Source organism: Schistocerca gregaria, chromosome X (genome assembly GCF_023897955.1).
Source record: "Schistocerca gregaria isolate iqSchGreg1 chromosome X, iqSchGreg1.2, whole genome shotgun sequence".
In the NCBI taxonomy this organism is placed as follows: Eukaryota; Metazoa; Arthropoda; class Insecta; order Orthoptera; family Acrididae; genus Schistocerca; species Schistocerca gregaria.
The window spans coordinates 470,626,766-470,643,584 of record NC_064931.1 but is presented as its reverse complement, the minus strand read 5'-3'; the positions used below and the strand labels follow the sequence as shown (position 1 = coordinate 470,643,584).

Sequence of the window (16,819 nt, the reverse complement as noted above, 5' to 3'; positions counted from 1 at the left end):
AATATTTTACCTGCCACTGACATGAAACAGCGAATCACATCCCAGTATTTCATCAGCCAATGTAACGAAACACCCAGACTCAGTCCAATATTTTTCCAGTCATTAAGAGGAAACAGCCAATCACAACCCAATGCTTTACCAGCCACTGAAATGAAACAGCCACTCCCAGTGTACCCCAGAGCAGCCCGTCTTGACCATGTTCATAAGTATCCAAATGATTGAATTTTTTGCGCCATGTGCAAAAATACTTCCAGCATATCTGCATTTTTTCTTCTACAGAAAACACACGCACAAACACATTTACACAGGTGGCCACGAAAATTGATGCCTTAAACATGACAGTGGACTCTCAAAAATAAATGTTTCCATGTTATTTCCACATCTAAATCATTAAAAAACTCACCTGTTTAAAGATAACATAATAAGCACGTGGCTGACACTTGATTTTTAGGTCTAAATGTGGCAATTCATCATAAAAACCTCACTAGGCTTGTATTTGCAGAAAACTGAAGAAATATTATACCGATCAGGCAAGCACACAGACATAAAGACAGTCTGAATTACTGTCATCTACTGGAAGAATATAATAACGTCATCGTAGGCCTAAGTGAGAATATGAACAAAAACAAACCTGAACAGGTACCAATTTAGGGGGAAGAAGACAACACACACAATGTATAAGTCGAGTTTCACAATATTATTTCCACGTTTAAATAATCCATCAGACAGGAAAATATTTCTTTTTATTGCTTTTCGTCTAAGCATACTCGAGCTGTGTACATTTTTCTAGGAAGGCAGCTACATTTACTGGTCCGTACTACGATGCCAAGGCTCTCTAAAAAATTGCAGTCTGTATTATCCACAACCAACTACTACCTAATGCCAAGATCTAATTGTGCTGCTGAAAAATACAGGATGTAAAAGCACACAACATCGCCAATGATAAACGAACTGAGCAAGCACCATTTAGGGAGGGAAGAAGACAATTTGATGAAATCTTTATCAAGTTGTTTCACTTACACTGTACATTTTCGTAATACGCAACGAGACATTTATAATGAATGGAATACAAATAAGAGAGGGCAGTTTGTTAGTCTTGCCGCGATACTGCCTCACAATGTAAACTGACCACCATTGCCCCCTTTTGCGTATGGGATAACAGTAGTCCCCATGTAGACTGCCAACATGGCCTACAGGAGGTAATATTGGTCGTCATCATCTAAACTTACTGTCCTTTCCCTAGAGGGGGAGGAGGTAATGGAGGTAATCCTGTAAACTGACCATTATTACCCCCAGAAGGGTAAAGACGGTCACCCCTTGCAACGACCATCACTGCCCAACCCAGAAAACTGACCATAATTGCTCCACACGCCATAAACTGACCATCATTGCTCCCATATAGTTTCAAGATCAATAACTGACATCCACTGCAGATACAGAGTCAGCTCTTGGTGTTACAATACGAGTTTAAGATCCAGTAGCCGACACCTGCTATCAGACTATGGTCCATATACTATCACCATGCATTTGTGATAATGATAGTCACCATACCAACCGACCATCACTGCTCTACTTTGTTACAATTTCATGTAATACGGTGATGTATGGAAATAATTCGTTATAACGTTGCTGTCATCGGTTTTAGATAGTTTTCACCAGTTTCAGTTGATTTATGGTAAATAATCTGACCACCATTGTTCCAATTTGTTACAAAATGAAAATGTGTAAAGCATTCTGTTTTCATTTTAACGTAAAATGACGATGTGTGGGGTGATGTGTCATTTAGTCTCCATTGTGCAACAGATGGAGATGACAAATGTTCTACACTAAAAGATAAAGATTATGACTTAGCATGTTGCTCAGTGGCTGACTTTGAAATCGATTTTAGTCTAGCCAAGACGACTTTCTGACAAATTTAGGCGTTGCAATATTATTGTACACATTGGTTTAGATATCAAATTGTTCTCATTGATAAGTCTACCTTAAGCTGTAACTCGAATCAGCTGTAGCGTCCATGTGCGTTTTGTCACGTTACGGAACCAGTGTTTATATATTTTGACATATTTAATGGATAGTACACATGTTTAACTAAGCTTGTCAACTAACGTATAATTTATTTCATTAGCGCCAATAAGCGAACAACGAGTATTTTGACCAGTAGTACAGACAGTTTCGATGTGGGAGTATTTAGTTTGAGGATCCACTGTGCCTTCAAAAGTGTGGTACAAAAATCGAACTTTGGTCATCACCATTTTATCTTAACCGGTAATATTTGCCAGTAGTGTAAATATGTGAGCTGGTGTATTTTTTAATGTATTCAATAGTCAAGTTACGGTGGTAGTGCCATATTTCTTATGTGGTCGATATCTTACATATTTTGAGAAATAATGTTCTCTTGGTGGAAAGATCGAATTTTCGTTTGCAATTAGAGATTTGTGGCGCAGCAAAGAGCTATCGAAGTTTCCAGTCCATGTGTTGAAACTTGTTTCGCCACCGTGTTTGGCCATGTTCACATTTGTATTCTATTCCATGCATTATGAATGTATGCTTGCGTATTACGAAAATACACAGTTTAAGTGCAACTTAATAAAGATCTAATAAAAAGGTCTTCTTCCTTATCTAAAATGGTGCTCGCTCAGTTCGTTTGTCTTTGGCGATGTTGAGTTTTTTTACATCCTGCATTTTGAAGCAGCACAATTAGATTTTCGTATTATCTCCGGTAACACTGTGGGTAATACATTCTCTAAACCCTTTAGAGACCCTTGGCACCCCTATTCAGACCAGTAAATGTTGTAACCCCCCTAGAAAACTGTATGTAGCTTGGTATAATGCAGCGCAGGAAATACTGCAGAATGGTAAAAACTGCCAAGTGCAAATCTGAAATGAAGCCTTTCGACACCAGTCACTGACAGCAAGTAGGGAAGGTGCAGAATATGTAAAGAAACACCAATAACCGTGGAAGATGCTTTATAAATAACAGCGAAACACGTCTGATGTAATTCTTTTTAATTAAAGTGCAGTCACCTCAAAACCGATAACCTATAGTAACAGACTGCCTAGTTGTTTGTGAGCTTCCCTCCTTGGTATAGTATTTCTTGTTTTCTATAGATATAAGCCTGGTGAGGTTATTGGTGCATTGTCTCATTTAGGTCTAAAAATTAAGTGATAGCCGCCTGCTTAGTATGTTATTTTTAGACACATGCGTTTCTTAACAATTTACATGTGGAAATGACATGAAAGCACTTATTTTTGAGAGTCCGCTATCATGTTTTAGGCTTTAATTTTTATGGAGATGTGTGTGTGTAGAAATAAGATTGTGATGCATTCTTGTCAAGCCTCACAGGCTAATTTAAATGTAGAGATTCTTAATTTGAGGACGCATTGTGCAGTACACTAAGGATGGTAAGAGATCAAACTGTGAGTGGTGACAAGTGCTGCTTGCCCTGTAAGTTCATCGCATGAGCGTTTTGCTGACGAAGAAGTTTGTCCATTTTAGATGCATATATGCTGGAAGTTACAAACTTTGATAAATACATCTGCAAAAAAATTCAGATGATCTGGAAACTTACGAACATGGCCAAGATAGCTGCTCTGTGGTAAACTGAGATGGCTCTTTCATTTCATTGGTTGGTAAAGTACTGGGATGTGATCGGCTGTTTTATTTTAATGGAAGGTAGAAATACTGGGCTAAGATTGGGCGTTTCGTTTTAATAGCTCGTAAAATACACTATGTGTTCAAAAGTATCCGCACACAACCAAAAAATACGTTTTCCATATTAGGTGCATTGTGCTGCCACCTACTGCTAGGTACTCCATATCACCGACCTGTGTAGTCGTTAGACATCGTGAGCGACCAGAATGGGGTTCTCATGAACTTCGAATGTGATCAGGTGATTTGGTGCCACTTGTGTCATACATTTGTACGCAAGATTTCCACACTTTTAAACATCCCTAGGTCCACGGTCTCCGATGTGACAGTGAAGTGGAAACGTGATGGGAAACCTGCAGCACAAAAGCATACAGGTCGACCTGGTCTGTTGACTGACATAAACCGCCGACAGTTGAAGAGGGACGTAATATGTAATAAGTAGACATCTATCGAGACCATCACACAGGAATTCCAAACTATTTCAGGATCCACTGCAAGTACTATGACAGTTAGGCGGGAGGTGAGAAAATTTGGATTTCATGGTCGAGCAGCTGCTCATAAGCCACACGTCAAGCCGGTAAATACCAAACGACGCCTCGTTTGGAGTAATGAGAGTACACATTCTAAGCAAAAAAGGGAAAGCAGAAAGGTGGAAGGAGTATATAGAGGGTCTATACAAGGGTGATGTACTTGAAGACAACATTATGGAAATGGAAGAGGATGTAGATGAAGATGAAATGGGAGGTATGATACTGCGTGAAGAGTTTGACAGAGCACTGAAAGACCTGAGTCGAAACAAGGAGCCCGGAGTAGACAACATTTCATTAGAACTACTGACAGTCTTGGGAGAGCCAGTCCTGACAAAACTCTACCATCTGGTGAGCAAGATGTATGAGACAGGCGAAATACCCTCAGACTTCAAGAAGAATATAATAATTCCAATCCCAAAGAAAGCAGGTGTTGACAGATGTGAACATTACCGAACTATCAGTTTAATAACTCACAGTTGCAAAATACTAACGCGAATTCTTTACAGACGAATGGAAAAACTGATAGAAGCCGACCTCGGAGAAGATCAGTTTGGATTCTGTAGAAATGTTGCAACACGTGAGGCAATACTGACCCTACGACTTATCTTAGAAGAAAGATTAAGGAAAGGCAAACCTACGTTTCTAGCATTTGTATACTTAGAGAAAGCTTTTGACACTGTTGATTGGAATACTCTCTTTCAAATTCTGAGGGTGACAGGGGGAAAATACAGGGAGCGAAAGGCTATTTACAATTTGTACAGAAAGCAGATGACAGTTATAAGAGTTGAGGGGTATGAAAGGGAAGCAGTGGTTGGGAAGGGAATGAGACAGGGTTGTAGCCTATCCCCGATGTTATTCAATCTGTATATTGAGCAAGCATTAAAGGAAACAATAGAAAAGTTCGGAGTAGGTATTAAAATCCATGGAGAAGAAATAAAAACTTTGAGGTTCGCCGATGACATTGTAATTCTGTCAGAGACAGCAAAGGCCTTGGAAGAGCAGCTGAATGGAATGGACAGTGTCTTGGAAGGAGGGTATAAGATGAACACCAACAAAAGCAAAACGAAGATAATATAATGTCGAATTAAGTCGGGTGATGCTGAGGGAATTAGATCAGGAAAGGAGACACTTAAAGTAGTAAAGGAGTTTTGCTATTTGGAGAGCGAAATAACTGATGATGGTCGACGTAGAGAGGATATAAAATGTAGACTGGCAATGGCAAGGAAAGCGTTTCTGAAGAAGAAAAATTTGTTAACATCATGTATAGATTTAAGTGTGAGGAAGTCTTTTCTGAAAGTATTTGTATGGAGTGTAGCCATGTATGGAAGTAAACGTGGACGATAAATAGTTTGGACAAGAAGAGAATAGAAGCTTTCGAAATGTGGTGCTACAGAAGAATGCTGAATATTAGGTGGGTAGATCACATAACTAATGCGGAGGTACTGAATAGAATTGGGGGAAAGAGGAGCTTGTGGCACAACTTGACTAGAAGAAGGGATCGGTTGGCAAGACATGTTCTGAGACATCGAGGGATCACCAATTTAGTATTGGAGGGCAGCGTGGAGGGTAAAACTCGTAGAGGGAACTAAGAGATGAATACACTAAGCAGATTCAAAGGATGTAGGCTGCAGTAGGTACTGGGAGATGAAGAAGCTTGCACATAATAGAGTAGCATGGAGAGCTGCATCAAACCAGTCTCAGGACTGAAGACCACAACAACACAGCAACAACAAACTGCTTGCATGATATTGGTGACGTGTGTGTCACATTTAAAAATGAATTTAGAGAGCAAGTCTAGTGGTCATGTCTTACCTATTTACTGTACTTTCGGTATTATACTGCAGACATTTGATAATGACGTAAGGCCGAAACTGGCCAGTAGTGAAATTTATATGCATGGTGTATTAAAGGAATAAGACTTATAGCCTATGGTGGTCAAAATGGTTCCATCATTTAGACGACACATTGAGTCTGTTGTCCCGTACATGAAGAAATTATTATAATTTGGTTGAGGAATTATGTAATCCTCATATCGCGGATAACGTTGGGACTTATAGCTGTTATTAATGAGTTTTAATCACAAAAAAATGTCTCAAAGAGCTATTGTGACCAATGAAGTATAGTTTTCTTACATCTGTATGAAGAACAACAAATGACAACGATGTAGAATACCGGTACATTATGGGAAGAGATAACAGTATTACAGAACTCAGCGCTTAAGTAAAGAAGGCTGCCGAATTCAGATCCAGTTCTGAAGTAAAGGCAGTGTTTACGATCAAGGAAGGCAGTCAAATGTCGCTGTTAAACGTTATTATTTTTATAGCGGATTGCGTTTTGCCGTGCCTGATTTCATATTTCATACTTTCATATTAAAGTTTTCTTAGTAAACGTATATCGCATTATCGTTATTTACAGCACGAATTACACGTAACACAGGTGACCTTAAATGTTCTGTCTTGATATCACATAATGAAACTGGAAATGAGATAGTTTACAATAGGTAAAACTTTTTGGCTCTTGTACTAAAAGTATCAATATTTTTCTTCGTCAGTATCAGCACTTATCGTTTCATCTGTCACCAAAAGCTATTTCAGTAATATTTTCGTTTATGAAAAAAATGTACTTCTTCAGTCACTTCTTTACTAATATTCAATTAGTACGACACATTTCGGTAGAGTGCTACCCTCATCAGGTGCATTTCAGTTACATTTACATTACATTAATATGAAATGTGACTATGTTCATTTGCTGTGTGTGCCAGTGCGGTTATGAATGCATTTTTATTGGAAATTTAGTTGCCTGTCACAGTGAACAATGACAAACCCCTTACAGCGTAATTAACATTTTCACATACACATGTTTACATGTTAGTGTGCTTTCCACTGTGCTCTTTGTGCCAGATAACTAATTTTCCAGTAAAACTGTATGTAAATGCACTAAATAAATAATCTACGCATTCATATCATATAATGTACACACTAATGTATATTTATTTTTCTGTACAGGATTGTTTGTCTACATATATCGTCACTGTTATAAACAGAAAATGATCATAATCACACTTAGGATAAATATAATATAAATGTAGCTCAAATGTACCTGAGGATGGTGAAATGCTACCGAAACACCTCATGCGAATGAAATATTAGCTAAAAAGTGACTATTGCAGTACAAATTATTTCATAAATTGACAGTCCATCGTTATAAACAATCCTATCGTTATAAATATTGTAACCAATGAAATGACACTTTGTGGCACACGGAGGGCCTGTGCTACTGTTTGACCAGCCTCCAGTCGCCCTAGTATTCTACCCTTCATAACGTCATCAGTATGTTTTCTTTCAGTCGTTTTCAATACACAGTCACCATTAGCACGTCTGAAAACATCTGCACACTTACACGCTGCACCGTACTCTGACATGCACCAATATACCTGTGCGTATGTGGACTACTGCCAGCGCCATTGTGCGACGACCGCAGGCCAAATGCACCGCATGGTCATACCCCGAGGTGATTTAAACCCGAAAACCGCCCACCACAGCGTTGTTTCACCATGTATCAGCATTATCCTTAATTTATGAGCATGAGTGTACTTGTCGACTGTTGCTATCAATTCTTCGTTTGAAGTGAGTCTTCGTCCACCAATAAAAATTTTCAGTTTTGGGAAGAGATGGAAGTTTTATGGCGCCATATCAGGTAAATAAGGAGGGTGTGGCAACAATTCATACCCTAGTTCGTGGAATTTTGCCATGGCGACGGCACACGTGTGCGGGTGCACATTGTCTTGATGGAAGATGACTTTTTTAGTTGCTAAACCTGCCTTTTCTTGGCGTCTTTTTTTGCAATTTGTCCAGGATGTTGGCATAGTATTCTCCAGTAATTGTCTGCCCAGTGGGGAGATAATCTATAAACAGAATCCCCTTTGTATCGCAGAACTCTGATGCCATGACCTTTCCCACTGGAGAATTGTCTTTTCTTTCTTTGATGGAGGAGAATCAGCATGTTTCCACTGCTGACTGTTGTTTTGTGTCTGGGGTATAGTAGTGCACCCAAATTTCATCTGTGGTCACAAACCAGCGCAAAAAATTTTGTTCGTTTCTCCTGAAACGGGCCAAACATTGTTCCGATATGTCCATTCTCATGTTTTGATCCAGCGTCAAGAGTCGTGGCACCCATCTTGCAGATATTTTTTTCATATCTAATTCTTCAGTTAAAATGTGATATGCCCTTTCAGATGACATCTGGCAAGCGTGGGCAATTTCACACACTTTCAATCGGCGATCCTCCATGACCATTTCGTGCACTTCTGCAATGATTTCTGGAGTAGTGACATGTCTTGGGCGACCACTGCACGGATCATCATCTAAGCTCTCCCGACCAAATTTAAATTCATTTGTCCACTTGGCAACAGCTGAATACGAAAGAGCAGAGTACCCCAGTGTGTCCCAGAAATCTGTATGAATGTCCTCTGCTTTCATATCTTTCTTTACGAAGTACTTCATTCACTGCTCGAATCTCGATTTTTCCATCTTCGCAAATCACTACGCGGGAACAACAACAGAGCCACGTCACCGCCACAGCTCTCTTCCACGAGCACTGACGTGGCACATATTAACAGGCAACAGTTCAATGAATAGCACGTGAACAACTCGTTGCGCTAGCGCTGACCCTCGTGGTAATTCCGAGAACTTTTCAAACCACCCTCGTATATTATAAAATGCTCTTGAACTTTATCCATCGATAATCAACGTTGTTAATGCTGGGGATGAAATTTTCATGACGACCGTTGGAATAATCTGAAATCTGTTCATTGTCGCTCTTGCTAAGCAGAAATATCTCCCTTCCGTTTTTGTATTCCTATTTACAACCGTATTCAGTGATGCTGTAACGGCCTTATGATCTCTGATTCCCTGTCCTACGCCAACTGAGTCGAAAAGTTCATGTCTGTTTGTCATCAGCAGATCTAAGATGTTACCTTCACGAGTCGGTTTTCAGAATAAGATAATTTTCGGATTAGGCACTTACAACAATATTCACATGACTTCCTGTCCCTGCTAAACGCACTAATCACTTGAATTTCCTAGTGTATAGCTGGTAAATTGAGATATCCGCCTAATGCTACAAGACGACCAGGAAATTTACGCGAAATGTTCTCCAGGTTTCCCCTCAAATGATGCGTGGTGGAGGGTACGTTGTACCACTGCTAGTCATCCCCCTTCCTGTTCCACTCGCAATGAGAGCGAAAGGAAAACGACTATCTATAAGCCTCCTTACGAGCTCTAATTTCTAGCATCTTAAGATCGGGATCCTTACGTAGCAGTAGGATCATTCTCCAGTCAGCGTCAAATTTCAGATCTCTAAATTTTCTCAGTAACGTTTCTCGAAAAGAATCCAGAGATTCTTATTTGAATACCTGAAACATCTCCTTAACACTTGCGTGTTGATCGAACCTACTGGTAACATATCTAGCAGTCCTCCTCTGAATTGATTCAATGCCTTCCTTTAATCCGACGAGAGGAAGATCCCAAACACGCAAAAAAAGAAAAAACGCACTCCGTCTTCGGGCCACAAATGGCCCATCGGGACCATCCGACCGCCGTATCATTCTCAGTTGAGAAAGTGGATAGGAGGGGCGTGTGGTCAGCACACCGCTCTCCCGATCGCTATGAGGGTTTTCTTTGACCGGAGCCGCTACTGTTCGGTCGAGTAGCTCCTCAATTGGCATCACAAGGCTGAGTGTACCCCGAAAAATGGCAGCAGCGCATGGCAGCTGGATGGACATCCATCCAAGTGCCGGCCACTCCCGACAGCGCTTAACTTCGGTGATCTCACGGGAACCGGTGTATCCACTGCGGCAAGGCCGTTGCCCCAAACACGCAAGCACACAAACAGTACTCAAAAATGGCTCGGACCACTGTTCTTTACGCGCAGCCCTTTACGGGTGAACCACACTAAAAACCAAATTGGGATTCCATCCGGACCTGGCGACTTATTTGTTGTTAGCTCTTTCAGCTGTTCCTCTATGCCACAGATGCCTATTACTATTTTCTCGATTCGGGAGTCTGTGGGATGATCAAACAACGGAATATTTGTACGGTCCTCCAGCGTGAATGATTTCCTAAACGCGAAATTAAAAACTTCGGCTTTCTATGCCAAACCAGATTGGTCAACGAGTGACCCACTTAGTGATTTTGCGTAGGACCAAAACTTTCTCGGGTTCTCGGCTAGATCCTTCGATAAGATATGACGGTGAATGTTGTATGCTTCACGCATAGATTTTTTCACAGCTACACGAATCTCTAATAAGTTTTGCCTGTTATCATTTTCGCATTCTCTTTTGAACCGAGAGTACATTTTCCGGATTTTGTTATTAAACCGCGGTGGCTCTTCTCCGTCCTGAGTCTCGACACATAGCTTTGCCCTTAGTTCCTCTACTTTCATCGTACATGAACTATATGATCTCCATTCATTGTCCAAGTAGGGTGCCAGCAACTGATTATCTTCTCTTTCTAGCAAACATTCTTTCCTAACCTTCTTGATTGATTTATAACTTTAGTATCACCGACGCAATGATGACATCATGGTCACTAATTCCTGTCTCTATACTGAAGCCGTCGACAGAGTCGGGCTTGTTTGTAGCTACGATATCTAAATTATGTCAAAGGCGTATGGGCTGTTGAATTAGCTGCTCAAGATAGTTTTCGGGAAACGTGTTCAAAAATACTTTAAAAGACATCTTGTCGGTGCCCTGCATCCATAAACGAGGCAGTCTACACTCGGCAGGTTAAAGATGCCTCCAACAAATATTGCATGAAACTGGTATTTCCACGCAAGTGAGTGTAAACTTTCTTTGGTTGACTCTAAAAACTGTCACTGTGATATCAGGTAGCCGGTAAAAACATCTAAGAATTAACTTGATTTCTCTTAGACGTACTATACGCGTCCAGATGAATTCACAGTCACATTCAAAATCTGTCTCGTTAGAGACAGTATTTATGTGGAGTGCAAGTTACACTCCTCCTGCTATGGCATCTGACTTGCTAAGTATTTCAGAGCTTTCTGTTTTCGGTTTCAGCCATCTCACGGTCCCGAGAATAGTTTTATGGCGACAAATTTGCTAGAGAACAGTAAATTCGAGAACTTCGTTACGAGTACTTCATTAATTTACTGATAAAATCTCGACAGTCGAAGTGTCTGTACTCTGCACCACCTGGTCCGATTTCGCAGTTTGCTTGTCGACTGGCGAGCTTTCATTAGAGCACCTCGAACAACCGCTTAGCCTTTAAAAAAAGCGAAAGAAAGTGCATTCCACACGTACTCTGCTACCCACCCAAGCAGCTGCTTTCTTTATTTTCCGACACAACTTCTCCTGAGGCATATTTCGCATTTTGAATCCGTACTAATTTCATTAGATATTATCACATTTTTATACACTCCTGGAAATTGAAATAAGAACACCGTGAATTCATTGTCCCAGGAAGGGGAAACTTTATTGACACATTCCTGGGGTCAGATACATCACATGATCACACTGACCGAACCACAGGCACATAGACACAGGCAACAGAGCATGCACAATGTCGGCACTAGTACAGTCTATATCCACCTTTCGCAGCAATGCAGGCTGCTATTCTCCCATGGAGACGATCGTAGAGATGCTGGATGTAGTCCTGTGGAACGGCTTGCCATGCCATTTCCACCTGGCGCCTCAGTTGGACCAGCGTTCGTGCTGGACGTGCAGACCGCGTGAGACGACGCTTCATCCAGTCCCAAACATGCTCAATGGGGGACAGATCCGGAGATCTTGCTGGCCAGAGTAGTTGACTTACACCTTCTAGAGCACGTTGGGTGGCACGGGATACATGCGGACGTGCATTGTCCTGTTGGAACAGCAAGTTCCCTTGCCGGTCTAGGAATGGTAGAACGATGGGTTCGATGACGGTTTGGATGTACCGTGCACTATTCAGTGTCCCCTCGACGATCACCAGAGGTGTACGGCCAGTGTAGGAGATCGCTCCCCACACCATGATGCCGGGTGTTGGCCCTGTGTGCCTCGGTCGTATGCAGTCCTGATTGTGGCGCTCTCCTGCACGGCGCCAAACACGCATACGACCATCATTGGCACCAAGGCAGAAGCGACTCTCATCGCTGAAGACGACACGTCTCCATTCGTCCCTCCATTCACGCCTGTCGCGACACCACTGGAGGCGGGCTGCGCGATGTTGGGGCGTGAGCGGAAGACGGCCTAACGGTGTGCGGGACCGTAGCCCAGCTTCATGGAGACGGTTGCGAATGGTCCTCCCCGATACCCCAGGAGCAACAGTGTCCCTAATTTGCTGGGAAGTGGCGGTGCGGTCCCCTACGGCACTGCGTAGGATCCAACGGTCTTGGCGTGCATCCGTGCGTCGCTGCGGTCCGGTCCCAGGTCGACGGGCACGTGCACCTTATGCCGACCACTGGCGCCAACATCGATGTACTGTGGAGACCTCACGCCCCACGTGTTGAGCAATTCGGCGGTACGTCCACCCGGCCTCCCGCATGCCCACTATACGCCCTCGCTCAAAGTCCGTCAACTGCACATACGGTTCACGTCCACGCTGTCGCGGCATGCTACCAGTGTTAAAGACTGCGATGGAGCTCCGTATGCCACGGCAAACTGGCTGACACTGACGGCGGCGGTGCACAAATGCTGCGCAGCTAGCGCCAATCAACAGCCAACACCGCGGTTCCTGGTGTGTCCGCTGTGCCGTGCGTGTGATCATTGCTTGTACAGCCCTCTCGCAGTGTCCGGAGCAAGTATGGTGGGTCTGACACACCAGTGTCAATGTGTTCTTTTTTCCATTTCCAGGAGTGTAGCTGTAAACACGCCTACACCACCAGCGTTTAACCTATGTTTTAAACATACAATCCAGTCGGAGTTCAGAATTTAACTGTTGTTGGCAACTGGTTTCAGTAAGCTTTCTGTGTCTTGTGCATAGTTACCCTTTATAAGCGAAGCTAATTCCGGGACCTTTTTAAGTTTTATCCTGGTTATTGCCGCTGTGGCATATTGTAATTTATAGATACCACTGTGCTACGGTAAACGCCGTGGGAAATACTGCACTGATAAAATAATTTGAAATGTAGCTTATTTAATAGTGCTTCTACTAATTTAAACATATATCAAGAAACTGTTGCTTGTCAGATCATCATAACATGACCTTCCTCCCATAAATTACTATATCATAGATTGTGTTTACCACATACATTCACTCACTGAAATCAAAAGTTACTTTATAATTTTCAAATGAAAAACAAGAGAGAACGTTTAGTTTAAGGTCTCTGGAGAAAAGTCCATTTAAAATTGACTTCTGTTTACGATTCTGTAGTATACTCTGAGTGCTGCAATACGACATTAAGGTCTAGCTCATTTTTTATTGTACAGAACATTAGCTAAATATTTGCACAAATAGTACGAAATTATCAGTCTAATCTAATTTTAGTCTATTTCGAATAACTAGCTATTATTTAAAAATTGAAATCCGCCACTTTCTTTTCCCTAGGGCAAGAATATAATTTCAATAAGCTGACGGAAGAAGAAGTGAATTCTCTTGGACTGCCATATGACTACGATTCCATTATGCATTATGCGAGGAATACATTTTCTAGGGTAAGTAAAGGATGAACGATAACCAGAATTATTTTACAAATTTTAGGAGTTTCCATCCTCTTATTGTTTACTTAGCTTGTGGAATACTACCACGCTTACTAATTTGAGATTCTGTCATTTCTAAATGAGGGGCGTATGCTGAGAAGGTAGTACATAATCAACGTACTACCAGAGAAACAAGCAACGTATCTTCGATAAGCTACACTTCTAATACTAGAGACTAGTGAACTTTAGTTTTGCATCTCTGCGAGTCCCAAATATGTACGACCGTCAGGGAATTCTTCCTCGTGGTTGCCTTTAACCACATAATGTCAATAACATTGCTTCATTTTTTTAGCATTCCCAGGTCTGCAGTGTTAGACAAATGTAGAAAAGCGGATGCTTGCGTATTGCGATGGTTCGTATTTAGTTCTGCTCCTTCATTCCTGCAGTTCTTAGTGCAATTAGCTGAAGACAGCGGCCCATTTCGAGCACTTCGGTAAATCTCGACAACGGTTACACTACAGCAACTAGCAAGAGAAGTAAATACAATTGTGAATCTTTCTGGCAGATTAAAACTGTGTGCCGGACCGAGACACGAACTTCGGACCTTTGCCTTTCGAGGGCAAGTGCTCTACCAACTGAGCTACCCATGCACGACTTACGCCCCGTCCTCACAGCTTCACTTTTGCCAGTACCTCGTCTCCTACCTTCAAAACTTCACAGAAGCTCTCCTGCGAACCTTGCAGAACTAGTACTCCTGAAAGAAAGGATATTGCAGAGACATGGCTTAGCCACAGCCTTGGGGATGTTTCCAGAATGAGATTTTTCACTCTGCAGCGGAGTGTGCGCTGATATGAAACTTTCTGGCAGATTAAAACTGTGTGCCGGACCGAGACTCGAACTCGGGACCGCAGGAGAACGTCTGTGAAGTTTGGAAGGTAAGAGACGAGGTACTGGCAGAAGTAAAGCTGTGAGGACGGGGCGTGAGTCGTGCTTGGGTAGCTCAGTTGGTAGAGCACTTGCCCGCGGAAAGCAAAGTTCCCGAGTTCGAGTCTCGGTCCGGCACACAGCTTTAATCTGCCAGAAAGTTTCAAATCAGCGCATACTCCACTGCAGACTGAAAATCTCATTCTGTAAATATAATTGTCCTTACACTTTTCAGTTTGGTGAACTTCTGCAGCACTCATTCATGACATTGGCAGTTGCCATCTAATGCCCTTTCGAACAGAAAGTATGAGCAGGTAGTTGTCTAAAGATTACCACTAGAAACTTCGTACTGCGCATCGATCAATGCGAAAAAATTCTTTCGTGCGTTAAATGTGTGCCGTGAATCTAATCATATAGCATTTAAGTGAGGTTTACTTAAAATTTAAAACACTTCATTCAAAAGTATCAAACATGCCTGCTACTCCCGAAAAATTAAGTATTTAAAGCTGTGAAAGGTTTTTCCCACGGCGGATGCAGACCAAACTATTGGGTGATTTCCTAGCGTGTCATTCACCAACATTGCTCTATCGACGCAAGTATTGTCGTCAAAGGATCGTTTGACGTGCGGGGGTCACAACTCCGCCAGTGTTGATTCTTGGCCACAGCAACAGCCTGCCACGAGGATACGGGGGTGCTCTGCACGTAAATACAGGCATGTCTTGTGTCCTACACTTTCTCTAGCGATAAATTCGTTGGCTTTGCTATCATATTAATCTCACACATTCTACGGGCGTGTGCAGGTCGTTTATACAATTAATCATATTACGTATAATTTGTGTTGATAATTTGAAAAGCTCGATGCGGTTGAGCTATCTTCAGCCACATATTGCGACTGGTTGTAAGCGAAAAATATGTGTTTTTGGGTAATCTAACCCCAAATTTCGAACATATTTAGTTGTTTGAAAGCGACTGTAGGCGTGAAACTATACTTCAGGACATTCCACTTCCATTTGCTATATCATGCTTTGACTCTCCTCTCTCTGACATGTCAATGGTCCCCAATGCATCTGATTACAGTAAATCCGTTAACGAGACACTGTACTCTCTTTGCTAGTTTTGTAAGAAAACTTTCGATGCCTCCACAAGGCCCTGCACTTAAACAACACCCCTGTTATCGTACTCATAACTAGTTGACTTTTTGTTTTGAGAACAACGGGTTTTCTCTTCTTCCTACAGTAATATAGAGAGATTGTACCCCAAGCTGTCTTCACACAACGTACTGCCCAAGCTGGAGAAAGATATTCTTACTGACCCCCAGTGCGTTTAACATTGTCTTGTTCCAGAACGAATATTAATGCGTCATACCAAACATAAACAGCCATAATGGCGTTGTTCTCCATGCAGTATCTTCAGCTATAATAGCTGCTACTAACTGTTAGTTCTGTCAGCAGTGACCACAGCATAGGATAGCGGCAAAAATCTTGCTCTTCTTAGTAGCACTCTCAGAAGAAACTAGTGTTACGTTGTGTATCCAGATAAATACAACATTATCTTGGTAGAATAAAGATTATAGTTTAACACCTTGTCAACGCCTTGTGGTACAACCGCAGTTTTGGGCGAGTACGGGATATGATATTGCCTCTGTTGCGGCCGCCCCTATTGTATTACCGGTGTTCTATTATATGGTGAGGCGTAGGTCCCATTTACGAGACATGTCTACGACTGTACATGTATGGGATATTACATCTTAGTTCTTTGCAATACACACATTGCTATCCTCCAAAGTCAAATGTCAACCAACTATGACATCATATAAAAGCAAGCCGAAAGGCAACAAGTAAACAATCAGCGGTTTTCGACGAATAGAATCTCTTTTTGAAGTCATAGTACTCGAATTACTGATTTGTCCCAGGAATACGAGGACTGCTCAAAAATTTCCGGAACCTTGTCCACAAAAATTTTCTGCGCTTACTTTTTACTTATTGTGCATGGTTTCCTTCGAAATACTTTTCTCCACGATTGACACATCGCTCCCCACGCCGTTTCCTCTTCCGGAAGTAATCTTAGTATGCCTCTTGATGG

General features: G+C 41.9%; 1 protein-coding gene across 1 annotated transcript in view; it reads left to right on the top strand.

Annotated features, from left to right (window-relative positions):
• LOC126298241 (tolloid-like protein 1) overlaps positions 1–16,819 on the top strand; it is a 549,015-nt gene that overhangs the window by 353,537 nt on the left and 178,659 nt on the right. The window contains exon 5 of the mRNA XM_049989546.1: positions 13,722–13,828. Coding sequence (XP_049845503.1) covers positions 13,722–13,828 — 107 coding nt within the window. The remainder of the gene's footprint in view (positions 1–13,721; positions 13,829–16,819) is intronic.